The sequence below is a fragment of the Saccopteryx leptura genome, chromosome 4 (assembly GCF_036850995.1).
Source record: "Saccopteryx leptura isolate mSacLep1 chromosome 4, mSacLep1_pri_phased_curated, whole genome shotgun sequence".
Classification (NCBI taxonomy): Eukaryota; Metazoa; Chordata; class Mammalia; order Chiroptera; family Emballonuridae; genus Saccopteryx; species Saccopteryx leptura.
In genome coordinates this window covers 5,484,327-5,509,070 of record NC_089506.1, presented here as the reverse complement: position 1 = coordinate 5,509,070, position 24,744 = coordinate 5,484,327, and the positions used below count along the sequence as shown (strand labels likewise).

The 24,744-nt window shown below is 50.6% G+C and overlaps 1 protein-coding gene and 1 long non-coding RNA gene across 2 annotated transcripts in view; both read right to left on the bottom strand.

The window, feature by feature from the left end:
- The window catches only part of LOC136404034 (uncharacterized), a 36,687-nt gene extending 23,392 nt beyond the window's left edge, over nucleotides 1–13,295 (bottom strand). Inside the window, exon 1 of the long non-coding RNA XR_010751217.1 lies at nucleotides 12,941–13,295. This is a non-coding gene — a long non-coding RNA (uncharacterized lncRNA). The remainder of the gene's footprint in view (nucleotides 1–12,940) is intronic.
- A 9,313-nt stretch (nucleotides 13,296–22,608) lies between these two features.
- LOC136403587 (ubiquitin carboxyl-terminal hydrolase 17-like protein 6) lies at nucleotides 22,609–24,039 on the bottom strand. Its single transcript, XM_066382486.1, has one exon. It carries the CDS (start codon nucleotides 24,037–24,039, stop codon nucleotides 22,609–22,611), a length of 1,431 nt encoding a protein of 476 aa, XP_066238583.1.
- Between the last annotated feature and the right edge of the window lie 705 nt (nucleotides 24,040–24,744).

Here is a 24,744-nt window from a genome sequence, read left to right as displayed (position 1 = left end):
GGCAGAGAAGTTCCCTCACTGCGTGTTCTGAGGATCTGCTGACGGACTGGACGTTCACAGTTCACAGCTGGGTTTCAGGTAGGTTTCCTTACTTTTATTTTTGTTTACATTTTCGGAGGGGTGTATTTCCTTTCATTTGGGTTCGTATATTGTTCACTGAGTAGGGAATGGAAAACTAGGGAGTGACGGGGCTTTTGGCAGAGGAGTAAAGATTCCTTGAGTTTCAAAGAGAATCTGAGCAAAGAGAAAATGGACATCTTTCAAAGGCTAAGTGTCGCCTCAAAAGTGAATTCCAAAGGAAATAGACTCATCGCTGGGGAGGTGGGAGCTGGAGACTGAGCTGTTATAGAAACCGGGTGGACCAGGCTAAGAGCCCATAAAGTCAGAATGATTGATTTGTTCAGAAACCGTTCAAATATATTCATTTCAAATCAGTTACAAACTAATTCATTTGGGCACTGAGGATAGAACGATGAAGAAGAAAAAATAGCCCAGACCCTCATCTGTGAAGCTCCTGGTCTAGGAGAGGAGAATATAACTTTGCCTCAGAGAAGATATACTTGGAAGTTCCTCCTCTCTGTCCATGGGAGCTTCACATTTTCCAGAGGGGAGCATACTATAATTTTTCTCTTCTATATGGGGGCCCAGTATTCCTGCAGCACTGATGATGGTGTCAGTCTTGGGAAATACTGTCTTGCTCATATGGGTTGGGATGGACATAATCAAACTTCCCTAAATGACTCATCCAAACTTACCAGGTGAGCCCCAGGTGTTTAATTTTAGGGTCCTGCCCTTGGGGCCGGTAATTATGGGAACATGGTCAAAGGTCTAGAAATGAGGTCCCCCACGGAGAGACAGCGTTTTTTCTGAGTGATCATGCTGTCCCATCTTCCCTATGTGGAAGAGAGGGTCAACGAGGAACTGTTTTCTATGTGTGATTTAAATGTTGTGTTTATTTTTTTCTCTCTCTTTCCTCACAAATTTCCTAAATCCTTAGCTTAGAAAGACAGAACTCAGATTTCAAAGGTGGAGTGGAGATAGCAGGTCCTTCCCCACAGCGCGGGCCCTGCAGACCCTTGACAGCCCAGCGAGGAATGAAGCAACAGAGGGCCCCAGTGGCACACAAGGCTCCCCGCCCCGAGGAGGAGGACCCAGGAGTAAGTAGATACTTGGCTGTGTCAGGACCCATGGGCGGGCATGGACGACAGACTCAGGATTTGGACCTGGCAAGTTCTGCATCCAGAACTGAGCTGTCTTCTCCCATCCCAGAACCTCCCGCTTTGGGACGTGCTCACCAGGCTGATGCTCCTGAGTTTCAGAACAACAACCCCATTTCATAGCTAGTGCCATAGGCAGCTGTTTTGTGTCCACATATTTTTATTTGTGACTATGTATTCACACTTAGTCCTCCACTCGCCTTTCCTGTGTTCTTCCATAACTAACATGAGTCTCAGGATCCACCCTAACATCTTCAATATTCGGGGGCCTGGTGAGCCCGTGTTTAGGTCCCTCTCCATCACCCATCCTCACATCCCTGAGTCTGTCTTCCAAGTCCCCATAGAACTCAGCCTGGGATGTGACCGCTTGCTCCCCCTACAGCTGAAGTGCAAGAACTGCCTGACCTTCGGGCACAAGGCAAACAGTGTCAAGTGTCTCATGAAGCGTTGGGACGGGGCTCTGGCCCCCCAGCCCCTGGGCCCCAAGCAGATGAAGGAGAACCGGAAGCCATGGAGCCCCCGAGACCTGCAGGTTGTAGGACCTCCCAACAGCACTGCCAGGGAGACGGAGCAGAGGTCAAGGTGAGCATGTGGGAGGATAGGACCAATCTCTTGGGGGCCTGGAATCCAGTGTGCCCATTCCTGCACTGTCTGCATCACCACATCCGGGCAAAGACAGGGGCATGGAGATGTTGGGGAAGCTGCCATGTCCACCAGGGGGCACACTCAAGTGGTCTTTCCTATACTGGAGGGCTCTGGGGGTGAAGGGAATGAGGGGCAAGGGAGGCAGTGTCTGGAAATCTGCAATGGTAGGTAAGGAGACAACACAGTCCAAATGGAAGTCCTTCACGAAAACGTGGAGGACTCCTAGGAGGAGGCAAGGTTCTGAGTGGAGGTAAGTCTAGCTTGATTGCACTCTTTGAATGACAGGGACACAGGCAAAGGTTCTGGGCTGCCAGTAGACTTCTCTCCATTGGGAATGAGAAATGCAGGGACTCTCACTCACCTGTCGTGTCCTGCAGGGACGAGGAGCAGCAGAGACAGGCTCTGGTCCAGAGGTTTCCCAGGAGACCCCCCGTGAGGCCTCAGCACTCCTTCAAGGATCAGACAGAACCCTGTGTCTATGTGAGGGTGAGTGTCCCCCTTCTCCAGTCTTTTTCCCCTTTGGGATCACTCTGACTTCCCACAATGATTTCCGTGTGAGGGGATGGTAACCTTCAGTGTGGACCGACATGGCTTCTACAGTATAGTGTCCTTGTGTCATTGCTCTTAGTACCTCTGGTTTTGCCTTGCACTTGCCTGTGCACCCCCAGCAGGCTGGAGTGGGTTTTAGCCTGTCCCTACTCCACACCTCAAAAGGCCCATCACTTAGGGGACAATTGGCTTCCTGCCATCAAGATCTGTACTCTCAAATTACTCGCCAAAATTTGTTAGTCCTCAAATGGCCTTCCAAATCCCATGATTGTGTCCACTCTCCCGGAAGGGGTTTGAAACAGTGGGTCTTCCACAATCATCATTAACAGGAGACATTTGGAAGAAGCTTTGTGATTTTTGAATATGTTAGAAAAGAGATCAAAGGGAGGTGGGGACTTTGTAACGTAGTTAATACTGACCAGCACTGAGGTCAAGGACCTTTATATCCTCCGTGTACTTCTGGGATAGCTTTAATGTCTATATCTTGGTTTAAGTTCTTAGCTTTTGCTTTTCATTGTTTAATTTTATTTTGTACTTGATGGTGCCTGATCCTGACGTGTAATATCTGTGCTGTGTTTCCTGACAGCGTCCGACCAGGCCGATGCCCGTCCACACGACCCAGAGGAAATGTGTGCCTGACCCCAGTCTCACCACTTGGTCACCGACCAGGAATCCAAACATGACCTCACAGACCACCAGGCATCAGGCCGCACACAGTTTGGGCCAAGACTCCAAACTCAGCATCCAGGCTCTCAGCAATGGAGCTGCTCAGACCTTGACCCAGACCAGCCAGAACCCCCACAAGAAGCCCAGACTCAGCCCCTGCCTGTCCCCCAAAAAGCGCTCGCAGGGACCAGAGGTGGGGTTTCCCCAGACTGCCCGTCCTCCTGCCTGTTCCCCTGGAGTTAGACCTGCAGGGAAACCTCAGGTCCCTAGCCTGACACCTGCTCAGGGACAGCGCCCTGGCTCTCCTCCCCGTAAGGGCCCTCTCCTCAGGACTGTCCCGGTCTGCCACGGATCCCAGGTGACACCCAGTCCACACGTTCCCGGCCAGCCCCTCCGCATGGTCTTCATGAGGTCAGACAGGGGCCTGTGGAGCTCCAGGTTCATAACAGCTCCCTCCGTCCTTCCCGCTGAGAAGCCAGCCCCTCCTGGTCACAGCCTGTCCATCCCAGATGAGGCAGAGGGAGCCTGTACCAGGGTCCCTCTGAGTGTCCTCTGTGAGGACCTTCAGGTGTCCTCTTCCTCTGAAGAGAGTGATGACCAGTGAGACACCCCGGGGTACAAAGACTTGTTCTCCAGGCTGGGTGACCTGGAGCTGACTGTTGACCTGCGGAGGGGACGTCACCAGGAGCAGGGTCTGCTGGTGATCAGAGAGTCCCCTGCAGGGCTGTGTGGACAGAGGGTGGAGACCCAGATCATGCCGGGGACAAACACGTGCAATGACTGTGTCTTTTCTTGTGTATATAAAATGTTCTGCTATGAACTTCTGTGTGTGGGCGTTATTCCAAGTAGTGGAGGAACAATTTGGGTTCTTTATTTTCTTTTTCCTTTTTTTTAGTAAATATTGTTAAATGATTATCTGAAGTTGTGATAATTATAAAACTTTTGAATTATGCAAGTGAAGTGATATTTCATATGTTAGTTTTTTAATAAACTGTAGTTTGGACCCCGGCTGGTTGGCTCTGTAATAGGGCCAGCTGGCATGTGGATACATGCGTTTGATTTGTGGTCAGGCTCAGGAGAAGTGCCCATCAGTTTCTCCACCCCTCTCCCTCTCCCTTTATTCTCTCTGTCTCTCCTTTTCCTGCAACTATGGCTCGATTTGAGCGTGTTGGCCTCAAGTTCTGAGGATGGCTTCATGGCCTTACCTCAGGAGCTAATAAAATGGCTCTGTTGCAATGCACTAATGGCCCCAGATAGACAAAGCATCGACCCATCGTGGGCTGGCCGGGTGGGTCCCAGTCAGAGTGCGTGCAAGAGTGTGTCTCTGCCTACCCTCCTCTAACTAAAATGAAAATAAAAATAAACAAATAAATGAGTGAAAATATTTCAAAAAAAATAAACTGTAGGTTGTCTATTTAGCATTAACATGTGAAACAATTTTTTTAGACTTAAATCCATTGTATAGAAAATTAGCCTACTTTCAAAGGAACCCTTAAATCTAATGTGAACAGACAGCCCTGTCTGGGTCTGCAGGAGGTGAGCCCTGCCTGTCCTGGGGACATGGGAAAAGGCCCAGCATGGTGACCCACACACTGTCACTCCGCTGGTCCTGAGTGGGACTGTTTTTGCTAGGTGACTTCAGTGGGAAGCAGGACAGGTGTCTTCCCATAGTTTTCTACCTTTGTTTATGAAATGTTATATTAAAGTTGTATTTTACTGTTCTTTTCAAGAATAGTGAAGTTTTGCCAAGTAGCATATTATAATTGGTTTTTTTTTCTTTGTGAGCATGTCAGGTCATTTTTAAAACAATGACACTGTTATTAATTCCACTAACATTAATATTGAAAGTAAAATAACAGTGGAGGTCAGGGCATAGGATCCACTAAGTGAATGGTGAGGGAACTCGAATGGCCCCTAAGGGTGTGGATGGTGATCAGATCCCTAGGTTTGCTAGAAAATGTGTTACTGAAGGAAAAAGGAAACAGGAGAAGAAGGAAAAAAATCACCATTTTGGCCAAAAAATGCCAAAGATTTCAAGACAGCTTTAGAAATTAGGTGTAAACCCCTTCAAAACAGGCCACGGGACAGAACAGGTAGGAATGTGTCTGCAGCAGGGACACCCACGGATTTCAGAGCTCAGCCCTGGATGAGAGACAGGACTCCAGACCACCCCTGGCGGGTCCCCCCAGACTGGGATGGAGACACGAGAGCACCTTCACTCCGTGGACGCACCCAGGGACCCTGGCAAAAGGGTGATGCTAGTTTGCCTCCTTCTGTGTCTCTTAATCAAACCCGTCCCCTGGCGGAGCGAAGAGGAACTGCAGAAGGAATCGGGTGACAACCCCAAAGAGGGGAGGCAGCATCCACCCCTGGAAGAGGGCGGTGCAAGCAGAAAATAGAGCTCCATCTTTCTGCGGGGTGTGACTTCAACTCATCATGAGTCACCAGGCAAAGTGCAGAACAAGCCATTCCCAAAGAGATAGCTCTGTGGGCTCCTTCGCCATGAATTCCCTAGAGCGGTCAGCTTCCCTGAGACAGGGAGCAGTGGTGGCAGACAGGGTCTTCAGTCAGTGCATTACACAGGAGAACACTAGTGTGTCATAGAAACAGCTGCAGTGCGACAACATAACAAGCCCGAGAGAGGTCGACGGCGATGGCTGCCCACAGTGCGGAGGGGCTCAGGGCCACAGAACGCGACCCTCAGTGCATTACTACACGGCTCACCTCACATGCATCTGGCTACTCAGAGGATACAGATTCCTGACCGTAAGCACACGAGTCCCTCTAAGATGAAAAGTCCTGAGAACTGTGACGGACCAGCTTAAAAGGTCAGAAGAACTGGAAATGTCCCCAGTGACCCGTCCTCAGTTTCCCTGGAAGCTTCATCTCCTCGGGCAGAGAAGTTCCCTCACTGAGTGTTCTGAGGATCTGCTGATGGATTCGACGATCACAGCTGGATCTCAGGTAGATTTTCTTAATTTAATTAAATTTTTTTTTTATTTTGGAGGTATTTCCTTTCAGTTGGGTTTTATACTGTTCATTAGAGTAGGGCATGAAAACTAGGGAGTGACGGGGCTCTAGGCAGAGGAGTGAGGATTCCTTAAGTTTCATAGTAAATCTGAGCACAGAGAAAATCAACATCTTCCGAATGCTAAATTAACCCCAGAAGTGAATTCTAAAGGAAATGGACCCCATAGCTGGGACAGTGGGAGCCGCTGGGTGAGCAGTTATGGAAACTGGGTGGGCCAGGCTAAGAGCACTTAGTGTTGCAAAGTGACTGGCGAGTTTAAGGAGACACCAGACCAGGATTGCAGGAAAATTTGAGCAGAGATTTATTCCAGCCAATTTGACTGCTGGGGTTGAAGTCCCAAATCAGCAGCCCCTAGTGACCAGAGCTTTGGGTTGTTATAAGCCCTAACCACAGCTGGTGCAGGAAGCTATTTCACAGAAGCACACACTAGGGGTTGCTTATCATGGTAGTTCATCTCTATTTTGCAAGTCTTTTTACACCTGTTGCTAACAGCTCGTCTTGTGGTTTCTAGCTTAGTTTTCAAGTTTGCATAGAAAATATAAAAATTTTTTCCAGTGGTGGTTGCAGAGAGCATACAAAATACCATAAATGGCATTTATTTCTGCTAACAATTTTTACAATTTCTTGGCATCTTGTTACATTCTCCACTGGTTTTATTTAAGTTTTAATGAAATCCTTGATTTATTTTCCTCTATAGGGATAGGAGAGTAAGTGCTTTGGAGAACTATTAAGTGGATTTTTGTCTAATTTTTGCCTCTTTATGTTATTCTGGACTATTGATGAGCTGTCTTGAATTTCTCCTGAGTTGGGCATAGAAGCAGCTGGCTTTCCTCAGGGCTATGCGAAGCCCTCCCTGTTTTAGGAACAGCAGGTTTAGTTTCTTTCTATTTTGTAAAACTATTTCCTCTATGTAAACAGACGTGAGGCATAATATATACTAGAATACACAATAGAGGCTTATTCTATTTTAAACTTTTTTTGTACAAACCTTTTACTTTTTATAGTTTGTACAAACCTCTGTAACTTATATAAACCTTTAACTTTTTATGAACCTTAAACATTTAGCTTTTATAACAATTTTCCTTTTTTTCTTTAAAATTATTTCTATACTTTGTTTTATTATTAAAACTATATAATATTTTCCTAGTTCATCAGAACTGCTCATTTCTAAAACCTTTAACCTTTAGTGACAACCAAGCTAGTAATAAGTAATTTCCTTTTTAAAACATATTTCTTCTTGGAGGTGTCCTCTCTCTAAGTAGCTTTTCTTCTGGTCAAGGGACTTATTCCCCCGTCTGACTTGTAGTAACGTATATATTAAACTTTAAGATAACTTGTTTGGGCCTTCCCCTGACCCTAGCTTTTCCCTCCCTCCCTAAAGTTTAATTATAAGGAGTTTGATTCCCACGGCGAAGTTCCTCGGGATTCTGTCATAGGTAGAGTAGCCAGCTTCTGGTTTGTGGATGGAGCAGGACATGTCGTCCTTCTCAGGGTCCACTTACAGGGATTGATGGGATCCGTTTGCACCATCTCTGTGGGGGTCTCTTAGGGAGCTTCGGGAGAAGGGGTGTTGCCCTGCCTAATACAATTCTAGACTGTGTAAATCCTGCCTAGTAAAGGGGTGTATTTAGCTTTTAGCAGAACTAGGGGGAGTAAGCTAGTTCCAGTTTTCACCAGTTTTTAGAATAAATTTGGCCAGGACATCTTTCAGAGTTTGGTTTATTTTTTCCGACCTGCTCCAAACTCTAGGCCTGTGAGTGCAATGTAATAATTTCTTATTAATTTTGAGTGCTTTTCCTACTAGCTGTGAGACCTTAGATACAAATGTAGGCCTATTATTAGACCTAATATTAATAGGCAAGCTAAATGTGGGAATAATCTTCTTATACAGTAATTTTTTAAACAACTCTTACTACGGTCTTATTTCTAGTAGGAAAAGCTTCTACCTATCCTGAAAAGGTGTCAAGAAAAAATAATAGGTACTTATATCCTTGCACTGGTGGCTTTAATTTAGTAAAAAATCTATTTATAAATGTTCACCTGGGAGAGTTCGTCTTTCCCTAATTCTTTTCATAATTTCTCTACCTTGCGTAGTATTTATTTGAATACAGACTAAACTCTTGGACACTCTGCTGTTTTATAATAGCTTCTAAGCCTGACAAATAGTAGTTTTTCTTAAATAATTCTATTAGCTTAATTTGGCCTAGATAAGTAGCTTCACGCAGCTGACCTAATAATTACTCTGTCTAGGAGAGTAGGTACAAATGTCTCTGACCTAGTGTTTCGAATTACCGTTCCTTATTCTTAGTTATCCCTTCCTTGCTGGCAAATTTTAAGTTTACTAAAATTCCTCCAGGCCCCCCTGGTTTTCCGGCTACCTTCTTGGTAGTAGCATCAGCCGCTCAGTTTTCTTGAGCTTCTCGGGAGCTCCTCCTCTCTGTTGGTGCCCTGGACAGTGGACGAAGGCCACTAAGCTACTATCTCAGGGGAGCAGGCTTCTGCATGGTTAGGGTGAGAGTTTGAGCCTCACCTTTGTTAGTTTTTAAATCTTCTCCCGATGGCCCCTCTTCGACTGTGCCTGTGTTCGGTTGTTTCTGCCTTCAGGAATCTTACCTATCTTTGGCTAACCCGCCATCTTAGGGGCTAAACAGGGTGATGTGATCGAGGGAGAAGCAATGTCCCGTTTGAAGGGTTTAGCTTTATTTCCCTAGCAGCTGATGTTTCTACCCTTTAAAGGCTTGTTCCGAGGAAGTCTTCTAATTTTTTTTTTTTTTTTTTTTGTATTTTTCTGAAGCTGTAAACGGGGAGAGACAGTCAGACAGACTCCCGCATGCGCCCGACCGGGATCCACCCGGCACGCCCACCAGGGGCGACGCTCTGCCCACCAGGGGGCGATGTTCTGCCCCTCCGGGGCGTCGCTCTGCCGCGACCAGAGCCACTCTAGCGCCTGGGGCAGAGGCCAAGGAGCCATCCCCAGTGCCGGGGCCATCTTTGCTCCAATGGAACCTTGGCTGTGGGAGGGGAAGAGAGAGACAGAGAGGAAGGGGGGGGGTGGAGAAGCAAATGGGCGCTTCTCCTATGTGCCCTGGCCGGGAATCGAACCCGGGTCCCCCACACGCCAGGCGGATGCTCTACCACTGAGCCAACCGGCCAGGGCCGGAAGTCTTCTAATTTTTGTAGTGCTTTTCCTTCTAATGTGCTGGAGTTGACTGTGATAGAAAGGCTAAGTTGACTGCCTTAGTATTTTCTGGTGCCTCTGGGTCTAGAGGGTGTGTAGACCCTGTAAGCTTCCTGTAGCTTCTTTTTGAAAGCTGCAGGAGTCTCCTGAGGACCGTGAATAACTTCTGACACCTTATTGATGGGTTTCTTTGCAGACCTCTGATCCAGGCTAACAGAAACTGGTGAAAAGTGTTCAAAGCTTTCTATCCTGCTGTGGTGTGAGGGTCCTATTTAGGCTGGGCAACCGAAAACACCTTCCCGAGGTGGTCTTGGTTGTCTCCCGTTAATTCCTAAACATAGCCGCTTTTCTTTCTTTCTTTTCTTCCCTCCTTCCTTCCTTCCTTCCTTCCTTCCTTCCTTCCTTCCTTCCTTCCTTCCTTCCTTCCTTCCTTCCTTCCTTCCTCCCTCCCTCCCTCCCTCCCTTCCTTCCTTCCTTTCTTTCTTTCTTTCTTTTCTTCTGAAGTTGGAAACGGGGAGGCTCCCGCATGCGCCCGACTGGGATCCACCCGGCATGCTCACCAGGGGGCGATGCTCTGCCCATCTTGGGGTATTGCTCTGCCACAATCAGAGCCATTCTAGCGCCTGAGGCAGAGGCCACAGAACCATCCCCAGCGCCTGGGCAAACGCTGCTCCAATGGAGCCCTGGCTATGGGAGGGGAAGAGAGAGACAGAGAGGAAGGAGAGGGGGAAGAGTGGAGAAGCAGATGGGCGCTTCTCCTGTGTGCTCTGGCTGGGAATCGAACCTGGGACTCCTGCACACCAGGCCGATACTCTACCACTGAGCCAACTGGCCAGGGCCGTAGCCGCTTTTCTAGCCTTAGTTTTGATTCTTTCCTTCTCTCCGGCAGTGAACAAGGTAACTAGAAGCTGCTGGCAATCATCCCAAGTGGGTTGCTGTGTACAGCAGGGATTCTAACAGTCCCGCTCAGGCTTGAGGCTTGTCCGGGAAAGGGGGGATTCTGAGTCTTCTAATTCTATAGGTCGCTGGGGGAAAAGGGGACGTAAACTAGGACAGGTTGCTTCCCCTATGGCCAGGGATCAGCCGGCGGTGCTTCCCTCTAGGGGCAGAAATGGGTTTAGAAGGGGCAGTATTCCTTAAGTCTTCCCCTCGGTTCGGCTCTAGGGGTGGGGCGATGATTCCCCGGAGCCAAAGCAGAGGAGGTAAATGCCCCTGGCTTACCGCGCTGCTAAAACCTTCTGTCCTAATCACCTGGCACAGGCCTTGGGCCAAGAATAAGGTTCTTTATTAGAGCACTACTGGGGGAATTGGTCGGGTGCCTGGGATCCCCGGGGCCCCAGGGAGAGGGGCAGGCGCCGGGAGTTTCGGGGGGGAGCCGCGCCGGAAGCCGCCACGCGGCGCCGTTCCTCGGAGTGTAAGTAAGCACCGCGTGGGCCGTGTGCGCCCTGAATTCTGTGGAGGCGGCACTACCCGGGCTGCCGCTTTTATTTCTTCTGCCGCTGTTACTCGTGCTTGGCTGCAGCCTGGCCGCGCTGCCCGCCCGCGGGTAGGTCCCCAGTGGTAATATTCTAGATGGCCCGTGCCTTCTCCAAGTCTAGCAGTTTTTGACTTGGCTAATTTGCTCCAAAAATTGGCTACTTTAATTTACAGAGAGTTTTTTAATGTACACCCCCCCTTTTTTGGGGGGGTGTTCTAACGCAGCTATCACTACCTGAGTTTGTTTCTCCTCTAAACTGTCTCTATTATCGTCAATTTTCGGAGCTATTACTAATAGTTGGGAAATTACTCTCCATGGAAAGTCTTCTAATTATATAATTTACTAGAGGAGAAAGGGACGTAAACAAGAAAAAGTTCTTCCTTTTCCTTTTTAGTCCGCCTTATCCTCCTTAACAGTTTGTAAGATAGGGACCCTTGGCCCTGGCCGGTTGGCTCAGTGGTAGAGCGTCGTACTGGCGTGCAGGAGTCCTGGGTTCGATTCCCGGCCAGGGCACACAGGAGAAGCACCCATCTGCATCTCCACCCCTCCCCCTCTCCTTCCTCTCTGTCTCTCTCTTCCACTCCTGCAGCCAAGGCTCCACTGGAGCAAGGTTTGCCCGGGCACTAAGGATGGCTCTGTGGCCTCTGCCTCAGGCGCTGGAGTGGCTCTGGTTGCAGCAGAGCGACGCCCCGGAGGGGCAGAGCATCGCCGTCGCCGCCGGGTGGATCCCGGTCGGGCCCATGCGGGAGTCTGTCTGACTGCCTCCTCGTTTCCAGCTTCGGAAAAATACAAAAAAAAAAAGATAGGGACCCTCTTTCTTGATTTAGGATGACGGTCCCTGAGCGCACAGCCTTTCTTTAGGGAGGGGATTTTCTACACGGGCCTCTACTGTTCCTAGGGGAACTGGAACGGGTGGCCCTGGGGCTTAGTTATTTTGTATAGCTCCGATATTTCTAGGATCTGATGAGCCCTGTTATGGCTACCCCACCCTAACTGTGGGTGTTCTGATTCACAAAGAGTGTGAAGTTCCCCCGTTGGGCAGTCCCTGGAGCACTAAGGCCAGGGGGCGGCTGGACACAGTCTGTAGTTTCTCCCTTGACTACTTAATTCCATACCCGCCCTCGTCTCTAAAGGCTTCTCTGAAATGTCATAGGAGGCACCCTCAGGGAGGCCTCTGAGCACTTGCCCTCTTAAGGTCTAGGGTCCCGTCCTGCGAAATGACAACCGTCCGACAAGAGGCAGGAATCAGTACACCAATAAAGGGCAAGGAGGAGCAGACAGACAAGAACAGCACCCAGAACAAAGGATGTTTGAGTACAGAGGTGCCAAGCATCACGCAGGGGCAGAGAGGGGAGCCGAGACCAGAGGCCAGTCTGGTCTGGGGAAAGGTCCGACAGGCCTTGTAGCCAGAGGTCTGGGCTCCAAGGAAAGAGATCTGGCGGGTCCCGGAGAGCGACCCGACCTCAGAGATGCCGCAAGAGATTTCTCTGAGGAACAAAGAGAGCCTACAGAGCAAACCATTTACCATTTACCGTTCCCCTTGGCTTGTGAACACAGTTCAACGGACAAGGGAAGCAGGTGCCCTGTGAGGAGCCTCCCAGGTGTGCGCCTGGTTGGGTCCCTCGCGGGAGCTTAGGCGCCTCTGAGCAGTGGGTGGGTCGGTAGAAAGCCCCGACTGGGATCAGAGAGTGTCTGATACCACCCTCAGCCGGGTGGGCATCGCCACGGAACCGCAGGTTAGAGCCCACTCGGACTCCGTAGTTATGCACTGTGGAGCCACAAACTGGAAACTCAGGTGCAGGCAACCAGGGATCCCCACTCACACACCGATCACCGATCATGGTTGTAGGGACCGGATAATTACAGCATAAACACTGCGATCTCAACAAGACAGAGACAAATAATAAGCAGGCTTTGACAACCAAGACCAGGAGAACAACCCTCTGTCAGTCTGAATTCCTCACCTAACTAGAACCCTTTCCTTCGGGCTCTGGCTGCCAGAACTCCTTCCTCCGAGCTCGGCACTTCAAACTCTCCTCCAACACCCTGGCCTGGGAGGTCTCATTGCGTGAGTCTGATCGCGTCCGATCCTCAATCACAGCAGTCCTTGACTGGTCCCATAAAACCAAGAGCTCTCAGCGGTAAAGCAAAGGAGTTTCCTCCTTTACATTTCTTACCTTCAGTGGTCAGCTTGTGTTCCTTGAGTTCTCTGCCAAATCTTGGACCGGGGGGGGGTGTCTGCCAAAAAGTTGTCCGTGACCCACTGGATAGCAGTAGCCTTGGGGTGTCTCAGATGGCATCTCTCCTAGAGACCCAGCGGGTTTCAGGCAACCCCCTAGACAGGCCAGCCGGCCTGGGTGCCTTCAACCCTGTGACACAGAGTGCTGGGCATCTCGTTGGAGCCTCCAAATGTTGTCAAGTGCCCGCGAGTTTAAGGAGACACCAGACCAGGATTGCAGGAAAATTTGAGAGGAGATTTATTCCAGACAATTCGACTGCTGGGGTTGAAGTCCCAAAAGTGCAGCCCCTAGAGACCAGAGCTTTGGGTTTTTATACCACAGCTGGTGCAGGAAGCTATTTCACAGAAGCACACGCTAGGGGTTACTTATCATGGTAGTTCATCTCTATTTTTCAAGTCTTTTCACGCCTTTGCTAACAGTTCATCGTGTGGTTTCTAGATTAGCTTTCAAGTTTGCAAAGAAACTATAAAATTTTCCAAGTGGGTGTTGCAGAGAGCATAGAAAACAGAAGAAATGACCTTTATTTCTGCAAACAGTTGTTACCATTTCCTGAACCTTGCCACAGGAGAGCCGAAATGACTGAGTTCTTTAGACTCCGTTCTAACACACTCATCTCACATTCATTACTACCTGGTTAATTGAAGGCAGTGAGGATAGAAAGATGAAAAATAAAAAAATAGCCCAGACCATCATCTGTGAAGCTTCTTGTCTAGGAGAGGAGAAAACAGCTTTGTCTCAGAGAATATGTGTTTGGAAGTCCCCTCCTCTCTGTCCATGGGACCTTCCCATTTTCCAGAGGGGAGCATACTATATGTTTGCTCTTCTTTATGGGGGGCCCAGTATTCCTGCAGCACTGATGATGGTGTCAGTCTTGAGAAATACTGTCTTGCTCTGTCCTGCTTGGATGGGTTGGGATGGACCTAAACAAACTCCCCTAAATGACTCATCCAAACTCACCAGGTGAGCTCCAATATTTACACTTAGAGTCCTGCCCTGGGGGGCCGTAATTATGGGAGCATGGTCAAAGGTTTAGAAATGAAGTCTCCGGGGATAGATAGCTGTGCTTCCTGAATGGTCATGACATCCCTACATCCCTATTTGGGACAGAGGGTCCATGAGGAACTCCTTTCTCTGTGTGATTTTGAAACTTTGTTCCCCTCTTTTTTCTCAGGAAGTTCCTAATTCTATAGCTGAGAAAGAGACCTGCATTTCCAAGGTGGTGTGGGAGATGGCAGGTCTTTCTCTACAGTATGACCTTGCAGACCCTTGATGGCCCAGACAGGGAGAAAGCAACAGAGGATCCCCATGGCACACAAGGCCCCCCGACCAGAGGAAGAGTAGAGACTTGGCTGTGTCAGGAATTGGGGGGGATGGCACAGACGACAGACTCGGGATTTGGACAAGGCAAGTTCCGCGTCCATAACTGAGCTGTCTTCTCCCATCCCAGGACCACCCGCCTTGGGACGTCCTCACCAGGCAGATGCTCCTGTGTCTCAGGACAACCACCTCATTTCATAGCTAGTGTGGCTTCCAGCTGTTTTGTGTCCATGTATTTTTATTTGTGTCTATCTATTGACACTTAGTCCTCCAATCATCTTTCCTGTGTTCTCCCATAACTAACATGAGTCTCAGGATCCACCCTAACATCTTCACTATCCGGGGGCCCAGTGAGCCCGTGTTTAGGTCCCTCTCCATCACCCATACTCACATCCCTGAGTCTGTCCTCCAAGTCCCCATAGAACTCAGCCTGGGACGTGACCGCTTGCTCCCCCTACAGGTGAAGTGCAAGAACTGCGGGGCCTTTGAGCACAAGGCAAACAGTGTCAGGTGTCCCATGAAGCCTTGGGGTGGGGCCCAGGCACCCCAACCCCTGGGCCCCAAAGAGATGAAGGAGAACCGCAAGCCATGGACCCCCTGAGACCTGCAGGCTGCTGGGGAGATGGAGCAGAGACCCAGGTGAGCATGTGGGAGAGTGGAGCCGTAATCCGGGGGGGGGGGGGGCAGTGACAACCTTGGAGCCCATGTCTCCATTCCTACACTGTCTGCATCACCACGTCCGGGCAAAGCCAGGGACATGGAGAGATTGGGGAAGCTGCCATGTCCTCCAGGGTCACACTCGGGTGGTCATTCTCATCCTGCAGGGCTCTGGGGGTGATGGGAGAGGGGGCAGAGGAGGGGGAGGCAGCATCTGGGAATCTGCAATGGCAGGTAAGGAGGCAACGCAGTCCAAATGGAAGTACTTCATGAAAATCGTGGAGGACTTCCAGGAGGAGGCAAGGGTCTAGGTTGTTATTTGAGAGTACAGACAGCGACGGGAAGATGCCAGTTGCCCCTAAGGGATGGGCCTTTGGAGGCACTGAGTGAGGACAGGCCAACACCTGCCCCCAGTCTGCTGGGGAGAGAAGTCCAGTCTGGCAAAGGCCCAGGCCTCAGTCCCTGGATGACAGGGTCACAGGCAAAGTTTCTGGGCTGACAATAAGCTTCTCTCCATTGGGAACGAGAAATGCAGGGACTCTCACTCACCTGTCGTGTCCTGCAGGGACGAGGAGCAGCAGAGACAGGCTCTGGTCTAGAGGTTTCCCAGGAGACCCCCCGGGAGGCCTCAGCACTCCTTCAAGGATCAGACAGAACCCTGTGACTATGTGAGGGTGAGTGTCCCCCTTCTCCGGTGTCTTTTTTCCCTTTGGGATCACTCTGACTTCCCACAATGATTTCCGTGTGAGGGGATGGTAACCTTCAGTGTGGACCGACATGGCTTCTAGAGTTTAGTGTCCCTGTGTCATTGCTCTTGGTGGCTCTGAAGTTGTCTTGCACTTACCTGTGTGCCCCCAGCAGGCTGGGGCAAGTGTTGGCCTGTCCTCACTCAATGCCTCCAAAGGCCCATCTCTTAGGGGACAACTGGCATCTTCCCATCGCAGACCTTACTCTCAAATAACAGCCCAGACTGGTTAGTCCTCAAAAGGCCTTCCAAAACCATTACTGCATCTATTTTTTGTAAGGGGTGTTAAAGGGCGTGTCTTGCACAAACGTCATTAACAGGAGACATTTGTAAGAAGTTTTCTGGGTTTTTATATGATGTCAGAAAAGGTATCAAGGGGACTTTGTAATGTCCTTGTACTGTCCAGCACTGAGGTCAAGGATCTCATCATCTTTCCATGAACTGCTGGGGCATCTTTACTGTCTATATCTTGTTTTAAGTTCTTAGGTTTTGCTTTGCATTTTTAAATTTTATTTTGTACTTGATGGTGCATGATCCTAATGTTTAATCTGTGTGCTATGTTCCCTGAGAGCATCTGAACAGGCTGACGCCCGTACACATGAGGCAGAAGAGATGTGTCATAGACCTCAGTCTCACCAGTGGGTCACAGACCAGAAACCCGGACGTGACCACACAGACCATCCGGCATCCGGTGGCACAATGTTTAGGCCAGAACTCCAAACTCAGGGTCCAGACTCCTAGCAAGATAGATGCTCAGACCTCGACCCAGACCAGCCAGAACCCCCACAAGAAGCACAGACTCAGCCCTGCCTGTCCCCCAAGAAGCGCTCATTGGGACCAGACGTGAGGTTTCCCCAGACTGCCCATCCTCCTGCCTGTCCCCTGGAGTTAGACCTGCAGGGAAACCTCAGGACCCCAGCCTGACACCTGCTCAGGGACAGCGCCCTGGCCCTCCTCCCCATAAGGGCCCTCTCCTCAGGACTGTCCTGGCCTGCCACGGATCCCAGGTGACACCCAGTCCACACATTCCCGGCCAGCCCCTCCGCATGGTCTTCATGAGGTCAGACAGGGGCCTGTGGAGCTCCAGGTTCATAACAGCTCCCTCCGTCCTTCCCGCTGAGAAGCCAGCCCCTCCTGGTCACAGCCTGTCCATCCCAGACGAGGCAGAGGGACCCTGTACCCGGGTCCCTCTGAGTGTCCTCTGTGAGGACCTTCAGGTGTCCTCTTCCTCTGAAGAGAGTGATGGCCAGTGAGACACCCCGGGACACAAAGACTTGTTCTCTAGGCTGGGTGACCTGGAGGTGACTGTTGACCTGCGGAGGGGACGTCACCAGGAGCAGGTTCTGCTGGTGATCAGAGACTCCCCTGCAGGGCTGTGTGGACAGAGGGTGGAGACCCAGACCATGTTGGGGACAAACACGTGCAATGAGTGCATCTTTTTGTTGTGTATATAAAATGTTCTGCTATGAACTTCTGTGTGTGGGCGTTATTCCAAGTAGTGATGTAACTGGGTTTTTTCTTTTCTTTTCTTTTCTTTTTTTTCTTCTTTTTTTTTTTTTTTCTTTTTTCTGATGCTGGAAACGGGGAGAGACAGTCAGACAGACTCCCGCATGCGCCTGACCGGGATCCACCTGGCACGCCCACCAGGGGCAAAGCTCTGCCCACCAGGGGGCGATGCTCTGCCCCTCCGGGGCACCGCTCTGCCTCGACCAGAGCCACTCTAGTGCCTGGGGCAGAGGCCAAGGAGCCATCCCCAGCGCCCGGGCCATCTTTGCTCCAATGGAGCCTTGGCTGCAGGAGGGGAAGAGAGAGACAGAGAGGAAGGAGGGGGGGTGGAGAAGCAAATGGGCACTTCTCCTATGTGCCCTGGCGGGGAATCGAACCCGGGTCCCCACACACCAGGCCGACGCTCTACCGCTGAGCCAAGTGGCCAGGGCTTCTTTTCTTTTTTGTGTGTGAATATTTTCAAATGCTTATCTGAAGTTATAATTATTGAACTTTTGAATTATGTAGGTGAAGTGATTGTTCAAATGGTAGTTTTTATTTTTATGAACTATAGTTTTATATATAGAATTAGCATGTGAAAAGTTTTATAAAAAAATTAATCAATTGTATAGAAAAGTAGTCTACATGTAAAAGGAGCCCTTCAATCTCATGTGAACAGGCAGGTCTGTCTGGGTCGGCAGGAGGTGAGCCCTGCCTGTCTTGAGGACACGGGGATTGGACCAGCAGGGGGACCCATGTACAGTCACCTCGCCAGTCCTGAGGGGACTGTCTGTGCTGCGTGACTTCAGTGGGAAGCAGGACAGGAGTCTGCTCATGACTTTGTACCTTTTGTTTATGAAATATTATATTAAAGTTGTGTTTTACGGTTCTTTACAAGATTAATACAGTTCTGCCAAAAAGCTTAGTATATTTGGTTTTTATTCTTGAGCCTGTCTGGCCATTTTTAAAACAATGACACTGTTATGAATTCTATTAATATTAATGTTAATATTAATATTGAAAGTAAAATAACAGTGGAGGTCAGGTTCAGAATCCCCTAAGACTTAGGGCCTAAGTGAATGGTGAGGGAGCTCCGTTGGCCCCTAAGGGTGTGGGTGGTGATCAGATCCCTAGGTTTGCTAGGAAATATGTTACTGAAAAAAAAAGAAAAGAAACAGGAGAAGAACCAAAAAAGGACTTGACAAAGGTTCCCTTCAGGACAGGCCACGGGACAGAACGGGTGAGAACGTGTCTGCAGCAGAGACACCCACAGATTTCAGAGCTTGGCCCGTGATGAGAGACAGGACTCCTGACCACACCTGGCGGGGGTCCCCTCAGACTGAGAAGGAGACACCAAAGCACCATCACTCTCTCAGACCCTCTGCCAGTGTCCCTCCTGCCTCTGTGCTTCCCACTCCCTGGGACTCACAGTCCACACCTTCCATGTCACTCACACATTTACAGGGGTATCTAGGTGATGTCACCCACAGAGCTCCCACACCAGATAGAACATGGGTGCAGCCAGTGTGAGTCCTCAGAGTGTAGCTGTGATTAGATTTACCAGCTGTCTTCCAGGATAAATGACAGTGAACTCAGGATAAATGTGTGGCCCCTAGGAGAAGAAACTAAAGGGTTGGGGACACTGGAAGGAGAGGACCTGGCTGCTCTGTGGACCTGACCTCAGCGTCCCTCTGGCTTCACCATCTCCTGCAGGGCTGGGCTCTGCTGAGCTCCCCGGACACTAGGATGTGAGCTGGCCTCATTCCCTTCAACTTCTACAGTCACATCAAAGCTTCTGTTGACCTTTAAAGTTGTGTCGATATTTTTTCACCCTCCCAGTTGGGTTTCTTTTCCATCCTTGCCTTGAATCTATTAGCAATTTTAACTGCTCACATTAGATCCAGATCTGTGCTGCCCGACACCATGACCGCCAGTTTCCCGGGACCCTCAGGGGCTCCGTGCGCACCAGGGACACAGAGCAGGGGAAACACCAGCACGAGATCAGAGTGTCAGGAGAAAAACCACAGATTCTCACAAACCATCCCCCGGGGGGTCATTCAGTGTAAAATCATCAGAAACCCTTTGCTCATGAACAACAAGGCGCTGTCCTGAAGACTCATATTGTACAAACACGCTCAGGGTTAGTAAGGGAAGTCCTTCAGAGATCACACTGCGTAGTAAATGTAAGATTTTCTCTCTGAGTTGGGAAAATAAAAGCAGAGAAAAATTCAGTTACATTTCCTATCAGAAAGTTTGAGTGTGTGTGTGTGGAAGTTCGTGAATGAATCCTTTAACATAGAACTCTGCAAGTAATTGAGACTTTGAAAAAACACTTGTGTATAAATATGTGGCATAAATTGTAGGAGAGTAAAGTGAGCTGGCTATATGCACAGTAGAATTCTCTAAGAAATCTAACCTTGTAAATATAACAATACTTGCAGATGTTTGAACAATAAAACCTGTGCTGAAGCTGAGTGTGGAGCCCGGTGTCCCTGCGTGGTTCTGAGCACACATTCAGGCCTGTGCCCGGGGCCCGTGGACAGAGACCCAGACCCCAGGTGCTCACAGCCCTTCCTCCACCAGCTCTTCCTACAGAGCCCACCTCCCTCATCCATTTCCCTCCAGGGCTCCTGTCTCCCTGTCAGCCCTGGTGGGGACCCAGCTGTGACCTTCATTCCCCAGGTGCTGGCTGTCTCAGAGTGCCTGTCCCTGCTTATGCAAGGTCACGGGGCAGGATCAGAGACCTCCAGCCCATGTCTCTGCCTCTAGCAGCAACGCTGGACAGGAGACAGGCAGCCCTGCCCACCTGGGCCACAGAATGCTGTTTGAATTTTGTTTCAAAATCTTTAAAGTGAGCTGTGGGAGAAAAGCAGTGAATTCCAGGCCAGGTTCTGTATCTTAGCTAATTCCTGAGGTTACAGCCTCCAGTCTCCCCAGGTGCGAACATAGCTTCCCCTCCCCCACCACTGCCCAGGGGCTGCTGGGAAAATAAGTCTGAAGGTGGTAAATCCCTAATCCCATCAGCCACCTCTTAAGCTGTTTTTTGTGTTCTTTAATAATTAATTGGATTTGCTTGCCCCAAGCAAAATGAAGGTTCTCACAAAGGAGCTTTTCCCCCTTTCTCCCCAGCAATAGAAATGTTGTCTTTCAACCAACACCCATATTGAACCTGAACCCCAAGGGCAACCGCTCCGGGGACCCACTGGGCTGAGCCGTGCTCTCACCAGCTAGCCCTGTCCCCCCAGGGCTCGGCGGAGGCCAAGGCAGTGAGCACCTGTCTTGGTTGAAACAGATAAGTCCTTATTTTTCTAAAACATCTCCGCGGCTTATTCCACTGTAGGGCGGGGTGGGAAAATGTAATCCTGTGAGGACGGCGAGAACTGTATTCTGTTGTCTGCCTTAGAGTACACAGGTGTCCCTCGTCTGCGGGGAGTGCCACGGTGACTGTGAGGACACCTTAGGTGAGGTCCATCGACACGTGTGACGGGCCATGCAGGGGGCAGTTCCGAGTCCGGGGGAGGGTTGGATACAGCTTAGGAGACCTGCCTGCACAGTGGGGAGTCCCCCCTTGAGACAGCAAGAACACAGCTGGACACGCCAAGTGTCCCCCAGAAGGCAAGACAAGGGGAGCCCGACACCTGGGCCCTCCAGGCCTCTGCTGGAGGGGTTTGCAGGGGACTGTCCCCACCACACAGGTCCTCCAGGGCCTTGACTCCACTGTCCTGCTGCTTGCTTTGTCACCAGGGACCATGGGACATGGTGCAGTCCTAGCACACTAAGCCCTAAAAACCTCAGAAGTCGCCTCACTGGGCCACTGTTCTATACGGAGGGAGTTTTTAATCTAATTTTCATCTTCTTAGCTTATTATTGATATCACTATTAACATTATTTCCTTCTGTCCTTTAGATCATTATTCTGGTTACTTATCACTATGTTTCTGCTCACGGTGCTTAGGAATTATTTCTGGGGTTGTGGTTACAAAACTTTGAGTAGTCTTTTTCTGGGAGATGGTTGCCTATCTCTCTGATGGTGAAGTTTCCCAAACAGGCAGACACAAACACAGACACACAGACACACACACACCTGAATCCTGTCCTTTGCTGTGCTGCCTGGCGGCCCCCAGAAGCAGAAGCCCACCCCCAGGACCCCTGCTTGGCCTCCGTCCCTCTATGCATCTCTCTTCTCTGGCCCTGCATCTGTCCCCTCTATTGGTCCCTAACATGTGAGACTTAGAGAACCCACCAGGGATCCTAGCTCTTCCTGGGCCATTACGTGGCTGTCTCAGGCCTCCAGGGCTAATCTAACCAAAAGAAAAAAAAATCCATTTGAAGATCACTTCCTTTAGAACAGGGGTCCCCAAACTACTGCCCGCGGGCCACATGCGGCCCCCTGAGGCCATTTATCCGGCCCCGCCGCACTTCCAGAAGGGGCACCTCTTTCATTGGTGGTCAGTGAGAGGAGCATAGTTCCCATTGAAATACTGGTCAGTTGGTTGATTTAAATTTACTTGTTCTTTATTTTAAATATTGTATTTGTTCCCGTTTTGTTTTTTTTTACTTTAAAATAAGATCTGTGCAGTGTGCATAGGGATTTGTTCATAGTTTTTTTTATAGTCTGGCCCTCCAATGGTCTGAGGGACAGTGAACTGGCCCCCTGTGTAAAAAGTTTGGGGACCCCTGCTTTAGAAGATGACATCTTTACAAAATTGTAGAAAAGTCTGACTTTGAAAATTAAGTGTAGATCCATGAACTTCCAGAATTTGATTCATTACCCGGCGGAGGGGGACACTTTTGTCACCTGACAGAGGACCCTTTGGGTGCAAGGTAGGGTGAAGGCATGGTGGGGGCGGCTGAAAGAAGACGCCTACCCCGACCTTACTTACGAATGATCCCAGTCCTGAAACCTTTGATCTGAGGACAACAGCAGTGTCCGTAAGAGATCTCACCATCGTGGCGGCACACGAGAGGGACGTTCAGACCCCTGTCAGGGACATCCCGGAAATGAAACCAGGGTTGGGTCTCTGTGCCCCACGCGAATGGGGCAGCAGTGGTCAATGTTGTGAAATTACACATTGTGCACCAGCCTCCTCTATCGGTTCCGGTTCTGGTGCCCATGGCCAGTAACCTGTTCTAACAGCTGGAGGGACAGATGTGCTGAGTCCAACCACCGCCTGCAACCACCCACCTCGGGGCCCCTGTGCCAACACACCCAGGACCCACCAAAGCACATAAAAAACCCACTCCCCTAGAAAACATGGAAAAAAAACACTCCGTTCTCCACGTCTATGAAGAGCACTCTGTATTTACTATTTGGATTACATTCAAAGTATCCAACTTTGCAAAGACCTCGTGCCCCACTCACCACCACCCTCCAGGCACAGCCCACCCGAACGTCCCCAGACTCAATCATCGATCCGATGCTCTCCACCAGGCACGTGCATGTCAGCTGCGGCTGCGTCACTGGAAGGTGTCCAGAGACCTCTGCTTCTTCTTCTTCTTCTTCTTCTTCTTCTCTTCTTCTTCTTCCTCTTGTTAGCCCTGGCTCTCCCTCTGGGACAAGGCACTTGGCCAGTGTCCTTGGTCCCTTGAGGGAGGACGCCCCTGGCTGGATGGCCATGCAGACTGCTTTCCTGTGCAGAACGGCACCTGGGCATCCCACCTCTGTATGTGCCCTGGTGAATCACAGCAACGTTGGCAGGCAGGACACATTCGATCTTCCTGAGGTTGAATTCAGGCTTCGGTCGGAATTGTTTCTGGAACAATCGCCACTCCTCTAAGGTGGTGGGTCTGCCCGAACCCTCTCCCATGCTGTGGGAGTGGCGCGCAGGCCCCCATCGGGTTGAACCCATGACTCTGTGCTCAGTCCTGCGGCATCTCGGTTCCCCACTTAGGAAGGCACTTCCAGCGTCTCTTCCCAATTCATTCTTCTGGATGTAAAACAGGACATAAGCACGTTGGCTCAGGGCAGAAGAAACATCACAGGCGATTACCTGAGTGTCATCTATTTTGAACCACTGGCCATCCGCGGCTTTGATGTAACAGAAGTAATGTCCGCTGTGACAAGTCCAGCCGGCATGGACCAGCACGGCATAGAGCTCGTAGGCCAGCGGCCCCGCGTCCTGCTGAGACAGGTACGGCCGCATGTCAAGGTGTTCCGGATAGTGCACTTCCTTCTCCATTTTCATGCCAGTGAAATCCGAGAACCACTTCAACACCAGGATAAGGACCTTCGAGGAAGTGTGCAAAGTCAAGGTCTTAGAAGCAGGCACCTTCTTGAGGCAAACACCGCAATGATAGGAATTGTCACCATCCAGCTTGTCGGGCTTGACCAGCAGATCCAAAGCTTGGCTCACACTCCGAGCCCCCTGGATATCCAGGGCAATGTCCAGGTAAGGGTCCAGAGTGTCAGAAACACCGTGGCAGTGGAGACACTCGATTTGAGATCTCCAGGTCCCTCCAAATATCTGACGGATTAGGTTGGGGTCCTCGGAGGGCCGGTCTAGCTGCGCGCACTCATACAGACACGCTTCCTGCATGGCGTGCATGGTGAACATGAGAAATTCGTGGGCATCTTCCTGCCCGTGTCTGTGGAAGCCCATGAGAAGTCCCTCCGAGGGCTGGATAACGTCGCCAGGATGCAGGAGGGCCCGGGTCACGTGAGCTTCCACGGCGCAGAGCATGCAGCACGCCTGCTTCCGACAGGTGTCCGAGTGCCGCCGCGACAGCATGTAGCTGGACAGGGGCGGGGTGTGCGTCAGGCACTGCAGGGCCGCGTTCGCGTAGCAGGTGTTGCCCAGGTTCCAAAGCCCGGCCCCGACCGCGGAGGGTCTCATTCAGTGCAGAAGGTTCTCGGTGGGAGCCAGATCACCACGCCCCCAGCACTCGGCCTGGGACGGCAGGGGTGGTCTCTCGGCTCCACACGGTCCCCCGTGGACTTCGGCACCACCTGCAGTGGACGAAGCAGATTCGAGTGGCGGAAAGACGCCGAACGGAGACTCCTCCTCTGGGTGCAGAGAAACGGCCTCCATGTCCGCGGAGGTCCTCTCGGTGAGATTTCCCATCTGAAAGCGCCAGTTGAAGAACGAAGCTTCCCAGGCTGAGAAGGTCCCGAAATGAGGGGGTGGGCCGTCTCACCGGTCCTTTTATAGCCCCGCAGCATGGTGACACCTGGAACACGGCCCACCAATCACGCATCTCCAGGGCGTGATTGGATTTAAGGGTTAGGGCGTGGTTGTTCTTATTGCCCAGGGAGACCAACCGGCACCTTTCAGATGTAATTCATGGAAGGATCTCAACAAAGGTCATCCTGAATTTAGGCTGAACCCTAAATCCAAAGACTGTTATTCGTATCAGAGAGAGGGACACAGAAAAGTTGGCCTTGGGCATCAGCGGCGGGGACCGGAATTTGCTGTCCTAAGCCAGCGAGTGCCCGGAGCTACCGGCAGCTAGACCAGGCGAGGGCTCTTCTTCCCCGGAGTCCGCGGACTGCACGTGGCCCTGCCGCCCCCTTGATGTCAGACTTCCGGCGCCCGGACTGT

Coding starts and splice junctions, on each gene's coding strand:
- LOC136403587 (XM_066382486.1), bottom strand. CDS start 24,039: ATGAGACCCTCCGCGGTCGGGGCCGGGCTTTGGAACCTGGGCAACACC.